Genomic DNA, 22,313 nt, shown 5'->3' on the forward strand with positions numbered 1-22,313 from the left:
TGGTGATATTGTGTATGTAAAATCACGTACGCACGCTTTTAATATAAAGATGATTTATCCCCCCCCCCCCTTCGTCCAGCATCAAATTAGCGACATTAACTAATATCCGTACTTTCTCCAAAAATATTTGACCTATCAACGTTCTGTTTTTGTAGCGTTTATCCTTTACCCAAAATACATAAGCATACCAAACAGCAAATGTCAACTTTCCACATTTTGTCCATGCACGCATGCATGTATGCACGCACACACACATAAGTAGAGCTTAATATCTTTTCCATATTGTGCCGCAAGCAGGTGCATGGTAACGGCAACATGGCACTTAGCTAAACTGACTAAACCAATTGACCTACAAAAACACAATTAATCAATAACACGAACAACACTGTTAAACTAACATGAACTACAACAGGAACATTTAAAACCTCAAAACCCCAAATTCCTATGGTGCATTTTACCACAACAGCCATCATTTACTGGTTAGCTAAAATCGCTAATTTCTCCAAAAATATTTGTCCTATTAACTTTCCATTTCCATTCCATTTTGTTTTCAACTGTAACAATCGCTATAGTTTATACCCAATATTGTTTAAAATGGGCGAAAAACTTGGGCCCACCCTGGAATAAATTCTAATGAAAGTTAGGGAAGGCAACCATAAACCACATACTTAGCTCTGTGAGGACATTGGCAGCACTTCTTTGTAGCCTACATTGATTTCCATAAGTCATTGAATTCAGTTGATCAGGTTGCTCTCTGGGGCATCCTGAGAATTCATGGGATGCTCAAGTTGTTACTGGACATCATAGCCAGCCAATATACAGGTACTGTGAGTGCTGTACACAGAAGTCTGAATTTTTCCCAGTGGCTCCCACCCTGTCCAGTTCTACCATTTTGATAGAAAACAATGTTTCTGCTGCACAACTGAGGGAATTCTAGAGCAGTGGTGGGCAACATGTTCCAGAAAGGGCCAAGAGGGTGCAGGTTTTCTTTGCAGCCACTGACTCCACCAGGTAATTTCACTGATTAATATCACTTTGAGCAGATGGAATCAGTTAATCAGTGAAATCACCTGGTGGAGTCAGTGGCTGCAAAGAAAACCTGCACCCTCTTGGCCCTTTCTGGAACAAGTTGCCCACCTCTGTTCTAGAGCTTCGTTTCAACTCAAGATGTCATCAACAGTGAATATTGTTGCCTTCATATAAGCTCATCAAGACTTAACTTTCTTATTGTTGTAAATTATTAGAAATGGTCCTTTAAACAAAATAAGGTTGATCCAACACTTTCCAAAAGAGAATTCAAGCTTGGTGGAATTCTCTTTTGAGTTGATTATATGATTCTTGTATGTATCATATATGTTTGTAAAAAGCAAATTGCCACTGTCTGATAAAATGAGAATTAATTTATCCATGGTAAAATGATTCATTTTGAAAATTTCTCTCCCACAGAGCCACTGCCGTCACCTTTTCCACTGCAGGAGGTTCAGGTTCCTGTGATTGGAAATAATCAGTGCAACTGCAGCCTTCACCCCATAATACATGTCAACCTCCCTGAAGACGTAATATGTGCAGGACAAACAAGGGGTGAAGGAGCATGTAGGGTGAGTAAAACCCACTAGCAGTGGTGGGCACAGTTCCGCTAACCCACTAACCATTGAAGCTAATGTTTTCATTATCGGATTATCTTTCCAGATAACTCTGAAAACCATCAGCAGACTAATTATCTTATGATAATTTTTGGTCTGATAAACTTTAAACCACTAACATATTTTTGAACAAAGCTAACAGTTGCCAACCTTTATGAAGTCTAAAATCAGTTGAGTACCTACCTGTTAAATGTGTTACAGTAGATATGCAGTTTTAGTTTCTGCAAATAGCGAAGAGTTGGTTCCAGGAGAAACCACTCTATCTTCTACAATCAAAGAAGAACTAGCCAGCCACACACACACACACACACACACACACACACACACACACACACACACACACACACACACACACACACACACACACACACACACACACACACACACACACACACACACAAATTCTTTCAACCCCATACTAATATCCTGACAATATCACCCAAGTCATACAGAGGCATACAGTTTTAACTTATGGTTAAAATTCTAACCAAACTAATTTCGGACAAGTTATTTAAATTAACCATGTTTGGGTCTGTGGTTGCTTTTGATGCTGCCAGAAGCGATTGTGGTGTTAAAACTCAAAATCAGCTTGTTAGTAGTTGTAAGTGTATTGGAAGCAATAAATAAATAAAAAGATAACTTTTCAGTTAGCTGTTTAGCTGTTATTGAAGCTAACCTTTTGGTTAGCTGAGCCCACCACTGCCCAGTAGTTTAATTTATGTGTCAATCCACTTGCATTACTGATATGATACAACATGAGAAAAAACAAAGGATTTTTTTTTTCTTTTTTTACCTTTTGGTCTGCTGTTCTGTACTTTTCAAATATCCAGTACTAAGAATTATTTGATCTATCAATCAGCTGTTCCTTCATTCACTGTCTTCCCACTTTTTCCAGTTAAGAGTCTGGTGGGTGGGTGGGTTTCTGCAGCGTATCTCTACCGTCACTGGGTGAAAAGAGGCAGGGTACAGCTCGGACAGAACGCCAGTCCATCATAGGACAGACACATGAACAAACACATGCAGTGGTAGGCACAGATAACCAAAACGTTAGCTGTGATAACAATTAATCCGCTAACTGAAAACGTAACTTTTATAAAGGTAAACCGATAAACAATTTCAATTTATTTTCATTTATATAGCACCAAATCACAACAGAGTTGCCTCAAGGCGCTTCACACAAGTAAGGTCTAACCTTACTAACCCCCAGAGCAAGAGTGGTAAGGAAAAACTCCCTCTGAAGAAGAAACCTCAAGCAGACCAGAGTCAAAGGGGTGACCCTCTGCTTGGGCCATGCTACAGACATAAATTACAGAACAATTTACAGAACAATTCACAAAAGGAATATACAGGAAATGCTGTTGTGCACAGGACAGGAAGGTCGCCAGCACAAATACAACGCCCATCTCTGGATGGAGCTGCACCTTAAACAGAGAGAAAAAACAGAATCGGGCATCAGAAAGACAAGCAATACTGTATAATTTGCCAGCATTAATCAGCAAGAAAAACAGAAGCAATAATAAGGTGATTGCCGGCCCTAAAAACCCCTAAAAAATTTAGCGGAAGTTGCAAAGAAAAGTTAAACCGATAACTTTCAGTATTGACACAATGACAAGAAAGCGCTTTTGTATCAGATCAGCCTTCTCTCAGCAAAAGAGACCTGGTGACCAGAGCAGAAGGCAGGGAAAATAAAGACAATTTCTCTTCACACCATACAGACTTCTCTTCACACCATACAGACCTGCTCCATATCACCCAAGTCATTCACAGGCATACAGTTTTGACTCATGGTTAAAATTTTAAACAAACCAGTTCTGGACAAGTTATTTAAATTAACGTCACGTCTGTTGTTTATTAAGTGAAAATATCAGCTATATGTCGTAGTTTTAAAGTAATGCACTAATTTTGAAAGTTTTAGTGTTTAGACACATTATGCAGTACATTATGTGTAAATTAGTTTCCTGACAACACAACTTACTGAAACGTGTAGTGGGTTTTACAAATAAATCTGTATTTGTAAATATGTCATTTTTCATTTGTAAAGAAAAAGGCAATTTGAAAAATGAAAATTCTATTTGTTAAGTGGATTCAGCACTTTTAGCCAATGTTTGGCGGGCGGCAAATACTGTTCATACTGCCATGAATGATGGCAGTAGCCAGTAGCCAGTGTCAGTGGCCATTGGCTAAAAGGGTGGATGATGGAGAATGAAGATAAGTTTGTTACAGGATGATCATTTTGCCATAAAACTTGGGGAAGATATAAGAATATTTTAGGAATTAAATAAAGGAACAACAGAGAGATTATCCACGGTGTGGGATGCTCTTAAAGTATTCATCAGAGGGAAGTTTATAGCCTACAACTCATGGAAGAACACTGGAAATGAACCTGGCACAGTGCTAACCACAAAACCGCCTTACCGATCAACTATTTCAAAAATATTTTAGTCTTCAGGAATCAACGTGAATGTTTTTTTCTGGTCAAAGATCGACTTGGACACATTAATTGGACATTGGACACATTTTGTGACATTTCTGGCTTTCAATAGCAACAGTGGACTGAGCTGTTTCATGCTTGATTACGTGTGTGCACAGAGCTGTAATCCTTCACTTGTACGCTAAACAGCAAAAAGCTGCATTGGAACATTTACCATTCACAAAAACAAGCAAAATGTACAACAGTACCTCATTAAATATGCGTGATATTTAAAGGGCCTGATTTTGTTCCTTTCATTTTGCCGGTGGTAAGCCTTCAAATTGCTGTCCACCGCCTATTATTGAAAAGGCTGGAAATACTTATTGCTTCTTTTAAACAACTTTGGGGTGCTCGATTGTGTTGCTCAACAGGTTATTTTACGAGTTGAGTATGGCGTGAGATTGGTGCCAAAACCACTCTTGTGTAAAACATGTATTCAGGCATGTTATATTATTTCACACGGGTAGATATTAACTACACATGCACACTCAGAGGAAACTGCTCCTCGAGCGAGGAAAAGGTGCTGTGTGCGAGAAGGAATATATGTGACCAGCGTGCCCCCACCCTCTCAAAGTGGATTTTGCTCTCTGGCTCAAAAACATGGGGGAGGGTTTGGGCCAGTGGTGGGCACAGCAAACCAAAAAGTTAGCTTAGATAACTGCTAATCAGCAAACTGAAAAGTTATCTTTTATAATGCTAAACCGATAAACTTCCTAAAAACTTATTGGAAGCAACACTCACTCACTCATCTCATTCATCTTGCCAAGTGCTTGCTCACAGGGGGTCATTTTGACCGTTGGGGTTTTTACGTAATTATTGTATGGCCTTGCCTTACAATATAAAGCGCCTTGGGGCAACTGTTTGTTGTGATTTGGCGCTATATAAATAAAATTGATTGAAATTGATTGATCTTCAACCGCTTTTCCAGGTTCGGGTCGCGGGGGCAACAGCTTCCCTTTCCCGTGCCACATTGACCACCTCTGACTGGGGGATCCCGAAGCGTTCCCAGACCAATGTGGAGATATAATCTCTCCACCTAGTCCTGGGTCTTCCCTGGGGTCTCCTCCCAGATGGACGTGCCTGGAACACCTCCCTAGGGAGACACCCAGGAGGCATCCTTACCAGATGCCCAAACCACCTCAGCTGGCTCTTTTCAATGCGAAGGAGCAGCGACTCTACTCTGAGCTCCCCACGGATGACCGAACTTCTCACCCTATCTCTAAGGGAGATACCAGCCACCCTCCTGAGGAAGCATATTTCGGCTGCTTGTACCCGCGATCTAGTTCCTTCGCTCATGACCCAACCCTCATCACCATAGGTGAGAGTAGGAATGAAGATTGACCAGTAGATCGAGAGCTTCACCTTTTGGGTCAGCTCCCTTTTTGTCACAACAGTACGGTAGCGAATACGGTAGACCACCCCTGCTGCGCCGATTCTCCGGCCAATCTCATGCTCCATCATCCCCTCACTCGTGAACAAGACCCCGAGGTACTTGAACTCCATCACTAGGGGCAAGGCCGTATTCCCTACCCGGAGTAGGCGATCCATCGGTTTCCTTCTGAAAACCATGGCCTCAGATTTAGAGGTGCTGATCCTCATCCCAACTGCTTCACACCTGGCTGCGAACCGATCCAGTGAGTGTTGGAGGTCACCGGCCGATGAAGCCAACAGGACCACATCATCTCCAAAAAGCAGTGATGAGACCCTGAGCCCACCAAACTGGAAACCCTCCTCCCCCCGACTACGCCTCAATATCCTGTTCATGAATATCACAAGCAGGATTGGTGACAAGATGCAGGCCTGGCAGAGGCCAACCTCAACCGGAAACAAGTCCGACTTACTGCCGAGCACCTGAACACAGCTCTTGCTTTGCGAGTACAGAGATTGGATGGCCCTGAGAAGGGACGCCCTCACTCCATACTCCCGCAGCACCAGGGTACCCGATCGTACACCTTCTCCAAGTCCACAAAACACATGTAGACGGGGTGGGCATACTCCCAGGCACCCTCCAGGATCCTTGTGAGAGTAAAGAGTCAATTGTTCCACAACCAGGACGGAACCCACATTGTTCCTCTTCAATCAGAGGTTCGACTATTGGCCAAACTCACCTTTCCAGCACCCTGGAGTAAACTTTACCAGGGAGACCGAGAAGTGTGATACCCCTGTAGTTGGCACACACTCTCTGGTCCCCCTTTTTAAATATGGAGACCACCACCCCAGTTTGCCATTCCTTAGGCGCTGTCCCAGACCTCAATGCAATGTTGAAGAGACGTCTCATCCAAGACAATCCCTCCACACCCAGAGCCTTCAGCATTTCTGGACCGATCTCATCAACCTCCGGGGCCTTGCCACTGCAGAGTTGTTTGACTACCTCAGTGACTTCCACCAGGGAAATTGATGAAAATCCTCTATCAGCTTCCAGCTCTGCCCCTACTATAAAGGGCACTCCGGTCTGATGCAGGAGTTCCTCAAAGTGTTCCTTCCAAAGCTGGATTACATCCTCAGTTGGGGTCAACAGAGTCCTATCCAAGCTGTCTACAGGAAGTATGGGACTCTGTTTTCCCCTCCTGAGGTGCCTCACGGTCCGCCAGAAGCACCTTGGTGCCGACCGAAAGTCCTTCTCCATGGTTGCTCCTAACTCCTCCCACACCCGCTGCTTTGCCTTCCCCACAGCAGAGGCTGCTGCCGTTCAGGCCTGTCAGTACCTTGCAACTGCCTCTGGAGTCCTCTGAAATAATATATCCTGGAAGGACTCCTTCTTCAGTCAGACGGCTTCCCTGACCACCAGTGTCCACCACGGTATTTGAGGGTTGCCGCCCCTTGAGGCACCGAAGACCTTCAGGCCACAGCTCCCTGCTGCAGCTTCAGCAATGGAAGCTTTGAACATTGCCAATTCTGGTTCAATGCCCCCAACCTCCACAGGGATGCTAGAGAAGCTCTTGCCGGAGGTGTGAGTTGAAGATCTGTCGGACAGTGGGCTCCTCCAGACGTTCCCAGTTCACCCACACTACTCATTTGGGCTTACCAGGTCTGTCAAAAATCCTCCCCCACCCTCTGATCCAACTCACCATCAGATGGTGATCAGTTGACAGCTCTGCCCCTCTCTTCACCTGAGTGTCCAGAACATGTGGCCTCAAATCAGATGATACGATCACAAAATTGATCATCGATCTTCGGCCTAGGGTGCTCTGGTACCATGTACACTTATGAGCATCCTTATGTTCAAATATGGTGTTCGTTATGGACAGTCCGTGACTAGCACAGAAATCTAATAACAAACAACCATTTGAGTTTAGATCAGGGAGGTTGTTCCTCCCAATCATACCTCTCCAGGTGTCTCTGTCATTGCCCACGTGTGCATTGAAGTCCCCCAGCAGAACAATGGAGTCCCCCACTGGAGCCCCATACAGTACTCCATTCAGGGACTCTAAGAAGGCCGAATACTCCAAAATGCTGTTCTGTGCCTATGCACAAACAACAGTCAGCGTTTTCCCCCTCGCCACCCGAAGACGCAGGGAGGTGACCCTCTCGTCTACTGGAGTAAACTCCAATGTAACAGCACTCAGCCGGGGACTCGTGAGTATCCCCACACCCGCCCGGCGCCTCACCCCCTGGGCAACTCCAGAGAAGAATAAGGTCCAACCCCTATCAAGGAGAGTGGTTTTGGAGCCGAGGCTGTGCGTGGAGGCGAGGGCCACCAGATCTAACTGGTATCGCTCCACCTCCCACAGAAGCCCCGGCTCCTTCCCCCACAGTAAGGTGACGTTCCAGACCCCCAGAGCTAGCCCCTGTTGCCCAGGTCTGGTCCATCGAGGCCCTTGACTTTCATTGCCACCCAAAGGACAGCGCACCCGACACCAGTGGTTCCCCCTGCGGATGGTGAGCCCACAGGGTGGTGATGGACGGTCCACTTTACCTTTTCAGCCTGTGCCTGACTGGGCTCTGTGGCAAGCCCAACCACCAGGCGCTCCCTGACAGGCCCTACATCCAGGCCTGGCTCCAGATGAGGGCCCCGGGCTTCCTCCGGGCTGGGTCACATTTCCTCTGCCTAGTTCTATCATGGTGTCTTGTGATCCATTCTTAGTCTGGCCTCTTGCCTGAGACCAATTTGCCATGGGAGACCCTACCAGGAGCACAAAGGCTCCAGACAACACAGCTCTCAGGTTCATAGCGGCACACAAACCTCTCCACCATGATAAGGCGATTGTTCCCAGAGAGGTTGGAGGCTACAGCTAACCGATAATCAATAACTTTCAGTTTTGACATTCAGCTGCTAACAAGCCAATTTTGAACACTGGCAAAGCTTCTAATAGAATGAAAGGCGCATCAATCAGTCGCTCCATGAGGCGTCATAACATCTGATCGGTTAGTTGCGCCATGCGGTGTCATAACAACGGATAAATCAGTCGCCCCGTGAGGTGTCATAACAATGGATCTGTTAAGCCTGGTTCACACAGCAAGATAATTAGACCGATATCGGACCCGATCTTCCCCTTCTGGCAATCTTAAGGATGCCCCAGCAATCATGATGACCCTAAAGATAATCTTATCAGATATTCCTGCTGTGTGTGGTGTGTTAAGAGTGCTGTGATCTGCTCGGAAGGACAGCATATGTGACGCAGCATGTGTGGTGTCCTCCAACCACAAACGAGCACGCAGCCTGCTGAATGTGACGTGCAGCCATTCAGAAAGCGAGGTAATGAATGCACGGAGCGAAATCTAAAATCAAAACGGCTTAACAGAAAGTCCAGAGGTCACCCTGTCTCTACTCCTTTAAAGAATGCCTTTTCTATTTGTTTCGGTTTTTTTCCTCTGTTGGAAATAGCCCACAAACTATCTCTGTTTGTTTACTCTGAAGTTGCGTTTAATCTCTTTTGTGAGATTTCCTGTCTGACCTGGCAATGTTCGTGTGTGAAATCTGTTCGTGTGTGGTATGTGTTGTTTATACTGTGTTTTTTTTCCCCCTGTCTGCATATATAGTAATGGTAAGTGCCACACTGGCAGAACCATTTATGAACATTAATACCCATATATGCAATTTATTCTTGCAAGACAGAAGGTATGTAGTGCATGAGTGAATGTGGTGTGTGTGTGTGTGTGACCCCCATCCGCCCTTCCCGATCAGCCTACAACATCCTACTCAACGACAACTTCTATCAGGAAGGGCCGACCACCAAAACAACACAAAGACAGACAAGAACAAGAGACAAGTGGTGAAGACAATAACTGTGACGTGAGACACCGAGGAGACGGGGCCCCAACCATATGACATACCATGACAAACAACCACACATGACAGTGACAGCAACAGTCTGTTGTCTAATTAGTGAGCATCCATACCCTAATCTAGAACACCGTAGTGCTAATCCTCTTAAGAACACCCAAAAACTGAATTGTGGTGACGGCCACAAACCTGCGACACAGAGACCCAGATCACAGCTAAATATCAGATCACTACTGTGGCTGGTGTGTTGGGCAGGTGTGTTGTTTATACTGTGTGTCTGCACACCACACACTGTAAAACCAAACCTGTCAGATCTATAATTTTTTTTAATCTCCATGTGTGTGGTCTCTCAGGTTTTGGAAACCTACAGATAATTTTAAAATCCTGCATTCGACAACACTGTGATATAACGTGTCACCAGTAGATGGCAGTATTATATGCATTTTGACGCCGGTTACATCACACGGCCTGAATCACAACTTAACAGACTTTTCGGTTTTGCAAATGCCTTTATTTTTTTACACAAATGAAAAAAATGACATATTTTACAAAAGCACATTTGTAAACACCAACACACATGTTAAATTGATTCACTTGTGTTGGTTTTTAAGTAGCCTGAATTAACCAATCAGTATGAGCGGAGGTTAAGTTTACCCAGAATTCCCTTGTGCATCTGTGTGTTAATGTTCAAATCTTCAGAATTAGTGCATTATTTTAAAACTAACAGATATGTGTTATACGAGGTCTGTTAGAAAAGTATCGTACTTTTTTATTTTTTTAAAAACTATATGGATTTGATTCATATGTTTTTACGTCAGTCAAGCTTGAACCTTCGAGTGCATGCGTGAGTTTTTCCACGCCTGTCGGTTGCGTCATTCGCCTGTGGGCAGGCTTTGAGGGAGCACTGCTCTACCCCTCTCTTCGTTGTTTCATTGCGAGGAGATGGCGGAATGATTTGGGCTTTTTTTCCATCAGAATTTTTTCAGAAACTGTTAGAGACAGGTAGCTGGAAACCATTCAAAAAATTTATCTGGCTTTCTGTGAAAATTTTACGGGCTTCACAGAGAATAAGGAGTGTTACTACAGCTTTAAGGACGGCCCACAATGGCGTACGGCGCGCCGCGCTCCGAGCCACCATCAAAAGGCAGAAACCACCGCATCATTTCTAAACGGATTGCTGTGTGGAGCCGGGACCATCGTGTGCAATTTCTCTGGTTATCACAAGAGCTGGACATCAGCCATTTTCTGGCAGATTTCACTTTTAACAAGAGATTTTGTCATGGAAAGCCGCGCGGAGGCTTTGCGCGTCACGACCGATTCACTGATGAAGCAAGACAAAGGAACACCTCCGTTTCGGAGTGCCAGAGGACAAGTTGGGACATGCCTATCTCGGCTTTCAGTGCTTACCAGTCGAGTGAGTATGAGAAATTGTGGAGAGCTGGGCATGTCCCAACTTGTCCTAACACTCCGAAACGGAGGTGTTCCTTTGTCTCACTTCATCAGCGAATCGGTCGTGACGCGCGAAGCCTCCGCACGGCTTTCCATGACAAAATCTCTTGTTACAAGTGAAATCTGCCGGAAAATGGCTGATGTCCAGCTCTTGTGATAACCAGAGAAATTGCACACAATGGTCGCGGCTCCACACAGCGATCCATTTAGAAATTATGTGGTGGTTTCTGCCTCTCGATGGTGGCACGGCGCACCGTGCGCCATTGTGGGCCGTCCTTAAAGCTGTAGTAACACTCCTTATTCTCTGTGAAGCCTGTAAAATTTTCACCGAAAGCCAGATAAATTTTTTCGAATGGTTTCCAGCTGCCTGTCTCTAACAGTTTCTGAAAACATTCTGATGGGAAAAAAAGCCCAAATCATTCCGCCATTTCCTCGCAATGAAACGACAAGAGGGGTGGAGCAGTGCTCACTCAAAGCCTGCCCACAGGCGAATGACGCAACCGACAGGCGTGGAAAAACTCACGCATGCACACGAAGGTTCAAGCTTGGCTGACGTAAAAACATATGTATCAAATCCATATAGTTTTTGAAAAAAATAAAAAGGTACGATACTTTTCTAACAGACCTCGTATATCCACTTTGTACATTTTAAGAGTTTACATTAATGTACAAGGTCTGTGAGAAAAGTAACGGACCTTTTTATTTTTTTCAAAAACTATATGGATTTGAATCACGTGCAATTACATCAGACAAGCTTGAACCCTCGTGGGCATGCAAGAGTGTTTTCACGCCTGTCGGTTACGTCATTCGCCTGTGGGCAGGCTTTGAGTGAGGAGTGGTCCACCCCTCCCGTCGGAATTCCTTTGTCTAACAACTTGCTGAGAGACTGGCGCTTTACTTTATCAAAATTTTTTCAGAACCTGTGAGGCAGATCGAAGTGGACACCATTTAAGAAATTCAGCTGGTTTTCGGTGAAAATTTTAACGGCTGATGAGAGATTATGGAGTGTTACTGTCGCTTTAAGGACTTCCCACGGAGCGGGACATCGCGCCGCGCTTCGAGGTGCCGTCGTCAGCCTGTTTCGAGCTGAAAACCTCCAAATTTAAGCCTCTGTTGACCCAGGACGTCATGAGAGAACAGAGAACTTTCAGAAGAGGTCGGGATCAGCAGTTTATCCGGACATTCCACTGTTTAAAGGAGATTTTGTAATGAAAGACGTGCGGATGGATTGGCGCATCGGCAGGCAGCAAGCGCGGCATGCCGCCACAGGAAAAACACCTCCGTTGGAAGCCTTAAGGACAAGTTGGAACATGTCCAGCTGTTAAACAATTTCTCAGATACTCACTCTACTGAAAGCCATCAAAAGCCGCCTGGTTTTTACAAATGTTATCAACACGGAGGTGTTTTTCCTGTGGCGGCGCGCTGCGCCGTCTGCCTGCCAACGCGCCAATCCGTCTGCACGTCTTTCATTACAAAATCTCCTTTAAACAGTGGAATGTCCGGATAAACTGCTGATCCCGACCTCTTCTGAAAGTTCTCTGATCTCTCACGACGTCCTTGGTCAACAGAGGCTTAAATTTGGAGGTTTTCAGCTCGAAACAGGCTGACGACGGCGCCTCGGAGCACTGCTCGACGTCCCGCTTCGTGGGAAATCCTTAAAGCGACAGTAACACTCCATAATCTCTCATCAGCCGATAAAATTTTCACCGAAAACCAGCTGAATTTCTCGAATGGTGTCCACTTCGATCTGCCTCACAGGTTCTGAAAAAATTTTGATAAAGCAAAGCGCCAGTCTCTCAGCAAGTTGTCAGACAAAGGGATTCCGACGGGAGGGGTGGACCACTCCTCACTCAAAGCCTGCCCACAGGCGAATGACGTAACCGACAGGCATGAAAAAACTCACGCATGCGCACGAGGGTTCAAAGTTGGCTGATGTAATCGCACGTGATTCAAATCCATATAGTTTTTGAAAAAAATAAAAAGGTACGTTACTTTTCTCACAGACCTCGTAGTTATTTTATCTGGAATAATTAGATTTATAAATCAAAACCATAAGACAAACCTGCTTCTCATTTCAAGACCTCTGCCTCATAGCTCGACCACTGTATGGCATTAAGGAGTAATGACGTTGGTACTAGCTGTGCTGTGATTTGTTGTTTCTGAAAAGCAAGATTTGATTAACAGCCCTCCTATGAGACAGAAGTCTGCAAAAACAAAGGAGATGCAGAGAGGAGGGCTGTCAATCAATACTTGCTATTCAGAAATGACCAATCACCCAAGTTTGGAGTGAGAAAGCAGAAAGTCACACACCACTGTGTGCGAGCAGAAATCAACTTTGAGAGGGTGGGGTGCGCTGGTCACATATATTCCTCCACGCTCGCACAGCACTTTTGTCCTCACTCGAGGAACAGTTTCCTCTGAGCGCAGTTAATATCTACACGTGTGAAATGAATGCATGTTTTACATGAGTGGTTTTGGCACCAATCTGATGCCACAGTTGAGACCTGATCTTCCAGAATGTAATGATGTGAAGGTGACAGTCTTACTGAGGATCCTACTTCATAATGGCATGAAGATCCTATGTGTCTGTTTGGAGTTTGCATGTTTTCTCTGCTCTGAAGTGTGTTTTTTTTTGTGTGTGTGTGTGCATTTCATCAAATAAAGGAGGAAATAAAATGACATTTTAAAACAAACAAATGATGCAAAGAAAAGTATTTACAATCTACAACTTGTTTTTTCTATGTCCTGTTGCAGGGGGACTCAGGTGGCCCTCTGCAATGCAAACAAGACTCGGTGTGGATCCAGGCAGGCATCACCAGTTTTGGGATACCTTGTGCTTTGGGTTTCCCTGACGGCTATGGCAGAATATCGTTTTTTCAGTCTTGGATCACAGATCAAATCGGAGGAGCGAATGTAACCTTCAAGACATTCACTTCCAGTGGTACAGATCCAGACAGCAGCTTTGTGTGTTCTACAGCAACACCTATAATGACGGGAACCGCAACGACGGCGGGAACCACAACGACTACGGGAACTACGACAATGGGAACCACAACGACTGTGGGACCCACAACGACTGCGGGAACTACGACTGCGGGACCCACAACACCTGTGGGAACCATGACAATGGGAACCACAAAGACTGTGGGAACCATGACAATGGGAACCACAAAGACTGTGGGAACCACACCGAATGAGGGAACCACACCGGCTGTGGGAACCACAACGACGGCGGGAACCACAACGACTACGGGAACTACGACAATGGGAACCACAACGACTGTGGGACCCACAACGACTGCGGGAACTACGACTGCGGGACCCACAACGACTGCGGGAACCACGACTGCGGGAACCACACCGACAGTGGGATCCACAACAACAATGGGAACAATGGCTGCGGGAACCACGACGACTGCGGGAACCACGACGACTGCGGGAACCATGATGACTGCGGGAACTGCAACAACAATGGGAACAATGACTGTGGGAACCGCAACAACAATGGGAACAATGACTGTGGGAACCGTGACAACTGCGGGAACCGCGACGACAGCGGGAACCGCGACGACAGCGGGAACCACAATGACTACGGGAACCACTACATCAGCAGCCACAACAGTGTCTCCAATAGGCCTGTTTGTCATGATCACATCAGCGTTCCTGCCCTACATTTATCATTGTTGGAAATAATGCACTTCTAATTTCCAACATTAACAACTTGTTTCACATTAAGCCTGGGTCCCACCGAATAATGAAGGATGAATAATGAGCCATGCAGCATGTTTTCTTTGCTGTGAGAGGGTTTCTTCAACTATCATGGGAGAATGGTGGCTCTGAATGGCTCTTAGAGGCATTATCTTCAGTTAACGAGGCTCTAACGTGGCGCTAATTTCAAGATGTTCAAAATTTAGCAACAACAGCATGGGCCAGTTTGTGTAGGAGTTATTATGATGACTTAGAGGCATGTGTGTGGTGCTTACGAGGCTGCTAAAAGCCAATTTTCTGTGCGCCACCCAGCTACGCAGAAAATGAGAGGCTATTTTTGGAGTGGCTGCCCTCTTGCACACACAATTCCACCTGCTCTGTGCGCTGGACACTGTATATAAAATAATTACATTGTAGCGGATTAATCATTTTTTGCCAAATCATTTTCTGTGATTTTAATGGACGTCAATAATGGACGAACCCAAAGTCAAAATTTGGATGACTGTGTTAAAGTGGATGTGTGTTTAAAGCCGCGGAAGGAATAATTTCAGTGAAGCCACTAAAAGCCGCACAGAGCTGTGCAGCCACACAGAAGGAGAGCGCGCAAAAGAGCGATTTTTTAAACATAACACAAAGTTAAAATTTGTATTACGGTGACTTCTAAGCTGCGGCAGAAATAAAGATATAAATATATCTATCTATATATCTATATATATATATATATATATATATATATATATATATATATATATATATATATATATATATATATATATATATATATATATATATATATATTGAAAGTGATCCACAGGTGTATATAATTAACACGGCCACCTCATTTTGTATGCAGAATGGCATCGCGCGCAAAGGAGCGATTTTGCACAAATAAATGGACGAACACAAAGTTAAAAGTGGGATCACAGTGTGAAAATAACTGTGTTTTAAGCCAGGGAAAAATAAAGCCAGCAAGCCATGGATGGAAAGGAAGCCAGTGAGAAGGAGCACAGAAGCAGCTCCATGAATGAAGAACAGTAGCGCGCGCGCGTGCAAAAAGAGAGTTTTTGCAGAAATTAACAGACAAACATAAAGTTAAAAGTGGGATCATGGTGTGTGTGTTTAGAGCCGCAGAAGAAATAAAGCCAGTGAGCCACAGAGCCAGCAAGGAGCACAGAGGCGGTTGTCCAGGAACCCTTGGTTCGGTTCTAGCTGGTCTGGTGCATTACAGGTGGACACCAGCCTGGTGCACAGCGCACAACCACGGGTCTGTACTGGAGCCTCTATTTTTAGACTGCATTTAAAATATGTGACATCTTTAAATGCTGCTGTGAATCTGTGAATTGAAAACCCACACTTTAAGGGGACCAGGTGTGGGAGGGCTGGAGGTTTGGACCAAACCCATGCCTAAACATGCGCCAACATTGCGTTATCATGGTGCTATCACAGCACGACGCGGCTTAGTGGGGCTGATGTGAGCCTTTCGAGGCTCTAATGACAGGTTGGTCGTGGCTCACTAGAGGCTGCTACGTGGCACATGCGCGGTACAGAGAGGCACATAGAGACACCTTCATAGTGGATACGTGATGGAGTAATCGCTGACACACCCATGCATGGCTCATTATTCATGGCTTATTATTCGGGGGGACCCAGGCTTAATGCAGCTATTCTCAACCATGGGGTCAACTACTGGACCGCAAAAAACTTTCAGTTCTGCACCTGTGGGCCGTGAGGGCCGCGGGACCGCATTGCAGCATCTCACCTCTTGGGGGCAGTGAGGCATCATTCAGTTGTTGAACACACTCCATTAAGCAGCAGAAGAAGCCAGTTGCAAATTTTGAAGTTAAAAGTTTTTAAAATGAAAAAAATGAAGATGGAAGTGATGCCACCCCTCTTCAAAGGCGAAATTTATGCGCAAGTACAACCCTGACTTTATTAAGTTTGGCTTTGTGAACGGAGGTAGCGAGGCAGAGCCGAGAGCCCAGAGTGTTGAGTGTTGGTTAACTCTAACGAAGCACTGAAGCCACCTCGAAACCAAACATCCAAAGCTAGTTGGGAAACTGGTGGATTTTTTTTCAAGAGAAAAGAAAATGGGCTACAGATGCAGAAAAGATCTATTGTGTCACTGACTGGCGGCTCTAAATGTGCTTTAAAAGCAAGCTACATCATAGCCAGACGTGTGGCGCAGAATAAGAAGGCGTTCACCATAGCAGAGGAATTGGTTCTACCTGCCGCTGTGGATATGTTGCGTGAGATGATAGGGGAGACTGCTGCCAAGAAGCTGATGACCGTCTCACTCTCAAATGATACTGTGAGTCGCCGTATTATTGACGTGGCATCAGACGTACATCATCAGCTTCTGGAGAGAATAACAAATAGCCAGTTTTTCTCTTTGCACCTGGACAAGTCTACTGACGTCACAAATGCTGCACTGTTGCTGGTTTTTGTTTGCTATCGCTGGGACAGGAGTTTGCATGAGGACACACTTTTTTGTGGAGAGCTACCAACTTGAGGTACAGCTGAGGAATGTTTCCGATGCATCAATCACTACTTCACTGAGAATGGCCTGGACAGACAGAACTGTGTTGGAGTGTGCAGTGACGGTGCATCGCAGCCCAGTCTCACGTTTTTTTTTTTTGTTTGTTTTGTTTTTTTGTTTTTTTTTGTGCTCCTGTGACGAAATGAGTCAAATTTTCGTGACAGTGTTTTCTTTAAACTCACTATTCCTAACCCTATGCCTTCCCCCCACCCTAACCTTAACCACCCGACCCCCCCGCCGCTTCACTTTTAATTTCATGCAGCCATCATGGAATGAAGTAGAATGAATTCGTGAGGCCCTTTTCATCGCAATATCACGAACCAACAGATTAATGTATATTTCGTGCTGCTGAATCACGACTTGACGTGAGACCTGGTTGTGCAGCGTCAATGACTGGCAAACATGGTGGTGTCATCAGACAGATGCTTGATCATGCACCAGAAACTAAATGGACTCACTGTTTTCTTCACCGTGAAAACCTTGCAGCAAAAGAGATCTCACCAGAGGTCCACGAGGTGATGGATGTAAGTGTGAAAACCATCAACTTCATAAAAAAAATTCTGTGAACTCCAGATGTTTTTCTAAGCTTTGTGAGGGCATGGAAGCAGATCATGTCCAGCTGCTCTATCACACTGAGGTGAGATGGCTCTCAAGAGGACTCGTCCTCAAGCGTTTGTTTGAGCTGAGGAATGAGTAAGTAAGTAAGTAATATTTATTTATATAGCACCTTTCACAGACAAGGAAAGTCACAAGGTGCTTCACAAAAAAAAAAAAAACCAAATAAAAATACTGAGAATAAAAGACAATGTACATCACAATAAAATAACTCTAAGACGCACACAGTGGTCATAAAACAGCCCTCTCAATACTAAGGACGGATGCCTGGAGAAACAGATGGGTTTTAAATTTGCTCTTAAAAACATCGACAGAGTCCAGCGAACAAAGAGACAAAGGGAGATCATTCCAGAGCCTTGGTGCAACGGCCTGGAAGGAGCGATCTCCTCGGGTCTTAAAGTGGGTACGAGGGACCCTCAGAAGGTTCTGATCCACTGACCTCAGTCTCCGAGCGGGAGCGTAGACACATAACAGGTCTCTAATGTAGGCGGGAGCCTGGCTGTGCAAAGCTCTAAAAGTCAACACTAGGATCTTAAAATGGAAACGCAACAACACTGGGAGCCAATGAAGAGACTTTAAAATAGGAGAGATATGAGTCCTTTTGCTTGAGCGAGACAGCAGCCTTGCTGCAGAATTTTGGACCTGCTGCAGACGGGACAGCTCCTTTTTGTTCAGACATGAAAACAAACTGTTGCAGTAGTCCAAACGAGAAGATACAAAGCCATGAAGAATCAACTCAAGATCATCTTTTGAAACAACTGATCTGAGTTTGGAAATCCTCCTCAACTGGTAGAAACAGTTTTTGGTTAGCTGCTTGGAATGATGCTCAAATGACATATCTTTATCAAAGATAACACCTAGGTTTCTCAGGCCAGATTTTGCAGATGAGCTCAAGAGACCTATACTGTTTAATCCCCGGAATGACATCATTGGGGGCAACAACCAGCACCTCGATTTTATCCGAATTTAACTGCAGCGAATTTGCACCGAACCATTGTTTTATTTTCTCAAGGCAGTTCAGTAGAGAGTCTAATATCTGGATCTCAGGGGCTTTAAATGAGCAGTAATTTTGGATGTCATCAGCAAATAAATGATAAGAAACATCAACGAACTCCTGGATAATCTTTCCCAAGGGGAAAACATAAAGCAAAAACAAAATTGGCCCCAAAACAGAACCCTGGGGTACACCACACGTCAAACTGGCAGAGACAGAAATGATCTGATTTGCAGTGACACTAAAGCCAGAACAGTCCCTGACAAACCAACCGAATTGCGTAGTCTTGTTTGAAGGATTTTATGATTGACAGTGTCAAATGCGGAGGAGAGGTCTAATAGGACTAGAACGGTGCATTTTCCTCAATCCACAGACATCAAAATATCACTAGATACTTTGAGTAGGGCAGTTTCTGTAGAGTGATGCCTGCGGAAACCAGACTGATAGGTGTCAAACATGTTAGAAGTCACTAAGAAGGAAATTAGCTGATCATAAACCACCTTCTCCAAGACTTTGGACTGGAATGGAAGTTTGGAGATAGGTCGGACATTTTTCAGATCAGAAGGGTCCAGATTAGACTTTTTGAGAAGTGGTTCCACAAATGCATGTTTAAAAGAGCTGGGGAATACACCAGAAGACATGGAGACATTTATCAACTTGGTAACCCAGGGGCTAATGACATCAAACACATTAACAAGATGTCTACACAGTAGAACATCAGAAGGACATACAGAGGGCTTCATCCTGGTTATCAAAGTTGAAATATCAGCCTGTGTTACAGGATTAAAAAAGGACCATGTACGGGGAGCAGGCTCAGCAACAACAGGGACACCGTATGTGTGCAAGGGGAGATTAGCTTTGATGTCCTGAATTTTGCAGACAAAAAATTTAAGGAAACCATTGCTGTCAGCTTTGCAGGATACAGGTGTTAATGGATCAACAGGACCCACAATAGAGCTGATAGTGTCAAACAGGCCTGGCTGAGAAACCAGCTGCAGTGTTCTCAGTGATGATGCGCCTCTGAGACCTAATCTCAGATCGCACAGGCTCAGGAGTGAAAGAAAAATCAAATAAAACACACCAATGGTCACTCATGTGAACATCCTCTATACAGAGGTTGGCAACATTAAGGCCAAGAGAGAAAACCAAGTCAAGAGTGTGACCTTTCTGATGAGTGGGACCAGAAACATGCTGCTCAAAAAGTCTCAGTCAATGTTAAAAGTTCCATTGCAGTGGAAGAAGTGCTGTCATCAACATGAATATTAAAATCACCAATAATTAAAACGTTTTCCAACTTTATTATTGATGATAAAGTCACTAAAGTCCTTTAAAAAGACAGCAGTGTGTCCAGGAGGGCGATAAATCAGCACACAATAAAAAGTCAGCAGAACCAACTTTAAACACCTGTGATTCAAAGGAGGGGAAGGTTTGAGTGTTCATCACTTTGCAAGTGAAACTGTTCCTAAAGACCACCTCGAGACCTACTCCTCGACGAGAGGGGCAAGGCATCCCAAAAACAGAGCATCCATCAGGACAGAGTTCATTTAAATAATTAAACTCCCCTTCTCTCTGCCATGTCTCCGTGAGGAAAAAAAAATCCAAGTTATGCCTGATAAAAAGTTCAACAGACCCATCCGAGACGAGGGTGACGTCACAGTCTTCACATCGGCCGGGCACAGCAGGATTGGACAAAGACACGGGACGTGGCTACGCGGTCTCCATTTACGTCTGGAAGCCACACGCCGGCCGGCAGGTGCAGACACTGGAAGACACAAAGGCGGAACTCTCCAGCAGTCCCGGCTCCGGAACACCGGCCGCTAAGACCCCGGTAGAGGGCGACGAGGACACACCGACACCACAGCGCGCCTCGAGGAGAGGAATCGCCCGTAAACACCGGTGATCCAGCATAGCGGTCCGCAGGCGCAAAACCCGTCTGCGCCTCACTTGGACACCAGATCGAACGCCTCGCTTCATCCGCCTCTTCCTCCTGCCTGGAGCTCGAAACAGCAGCAAGCACTCGGTTGAGTCCGGTGGAAAGATAAACGGTGGAGGAAAAGTTTGACTGTACTCCCCAGTCACTAAAAAAGGACTCCATCGACTCTTTTATGGCAAAAAGAGAGCCACGATCGTAACTCCGGAGAGCAGAGACGTGACCATAAGATACTTGAACTGTTATGACCACATTCAATATAAAAACAAACAATAACAATCTATGAAGGAGGACGAGAGCAGTGGCGTTGCCAAGCACAGGCGCCATCTTGTCACCTTACATACAGTACATGAGGTAAAATCATGAATGAGGTTTCTTTTCTCACTGAGAGAAAAAAACTCCTTTTGAACATTACGACACCAACACTAAGTTCACAGCTAAACTTGCCTGTACCTCTGTGACATGTTTTCACTGCTGAATGAGCTAAACATCTCACTTCAAGGGAGAAATAGTAACATCTTTTTTGTTGCAGACAAAGTTCAAGCTTTCAGGAGGAAACTTGCTTTGTGGACTGAGAGGGCCCAGGAGGAGAGAATGGACATGTTTCCACGTTTGTCTGACATTTTGGAAAACTCCCCCCAGGTGAACCTCAGTCATTCAGTCTCTCAGAACCTCACAATTGGCTGATAAATTTGCTGGACACTTTCCTGAGGATCCCAGAGAGGGAGACATGTGGGTTGTGGACCCATTTTCAGTGGATCTCACTAAAAATGATGTTGCTTTGCCCTCACATCTGGAATCACATCTTTTGGAAGTTTCCACTGACAGCACTTTGAAGAGGCAGTGGTCCAAACTGGACCGAGGCTCCTTCTGGATTGTTGTCTCAAAGGAGTACCCATGTCTAGCACTGAGGGCTGTGAAACTCCTCCTCCCATTCATAAATACATACCTGTGTGAATCAGGATTCTCCATTGTGGCCACAACTAAGACCAAAACTCTAAACAGACTCAGAGTATCGCTGGAGGCCCCATTCCACCCAGACTGGATCTGCTCATCTCTGAGAGGCAGGCCCAGGTGTCTCATCAAGAGGTCAACATGAAATGGAAGTTGTAGCATGTTGAAAATGGACTGTTGTGACTGTTCTTAATGTTCATTTGTCACAGATTTGTAGAGTTTGTTGAGAATTTTAGTTTTGTTGGAGAGCAAAAATAAAGACTGCTAAATTATCAAATGCAGTTTATCAGGCAATATTTTCAATTGCACTTTTATTTAAATTTAGTTTATTTACTGAATTTTATTATATTATCACAGAATTTTATTTATCAGAATTTCTCTAAGTATCCAAATCAAAATATTTTGGATTCATGATTTTTTTTGTTAATAAGCCTGGCTTGAGCCTTTATATTTTTTCTCACCTGTTCAGTGTTGTTATATGTGCAGGTTTACATACACAATATAAAGAAATGACATGATCACAGTGTATCATATTTATTTTACAAGGTTTTTAGCTTGTTAATCTGTATTGAATTCAAATCAAACCAAGACTCAGATCAATTAAAATTAAAGCGTTAATATTTAAATGGGCCTTGGGCTACTTTGTAAAAGGTTGAGAACCCCTGGTCTAATGTCTAGCTTTTTTCATTTTTGCTTTGTTTTCTTTTGGTTTATGAGTCAAAATCTGTTTAGGAGAATGTGGGTGGGTGAAGGGTGGGATATGAGGCAGATCAGCGTGCACACAATTCAA

At 44.6% G+C, this 22,313-nt stretch overlaps 1 protein-coding gene across 1 annotated transcript in view; it reads left to right on the top strand.

The window, feature by feature from the left end:
- The window catches only part of LOC117531522 (transmembrane protease serine 9-like), a 33,474-nt gene extending 18,303 nt beyond the window's left edge, over nucleotides 1-15,171 (top strand). The window contains exons 6-7 of the mRNA XM_034194636.1: nucleotides 1,447-1,598; nucleotides 13,541-15,171. Of these exons, the coding sequence (XP_034050527.1) occupies nucleotides 1,447-1,598; nucleotides 13,541-14,479 (1,091 nt within the window). The 3' untranslated portion in view covers nucleotides 14,480-15,171. The remainder of the gene's footprint in view (nucleotides 1-1,446; nucleotides 1,599-13,540) is intronic.
- The last annotated feature ends 7,142 nt before the right edge of the window (nucleotides 15,172-22,313 follow it).

This window comes from Thalassophryne amazonica, chromosome 18 (genome assembly GCF_902500255.1).
Source record: "Thalassophryne amazonica chromosome 18, fThaAma1.1, whole genome shotgun sequence".
NCBI lineage: Eukaryota > Metazoa > Chordata > Actinopteri > Batrachoidiformes > Batrachoididae > Thalassophryne > Thalassophryne amazonica.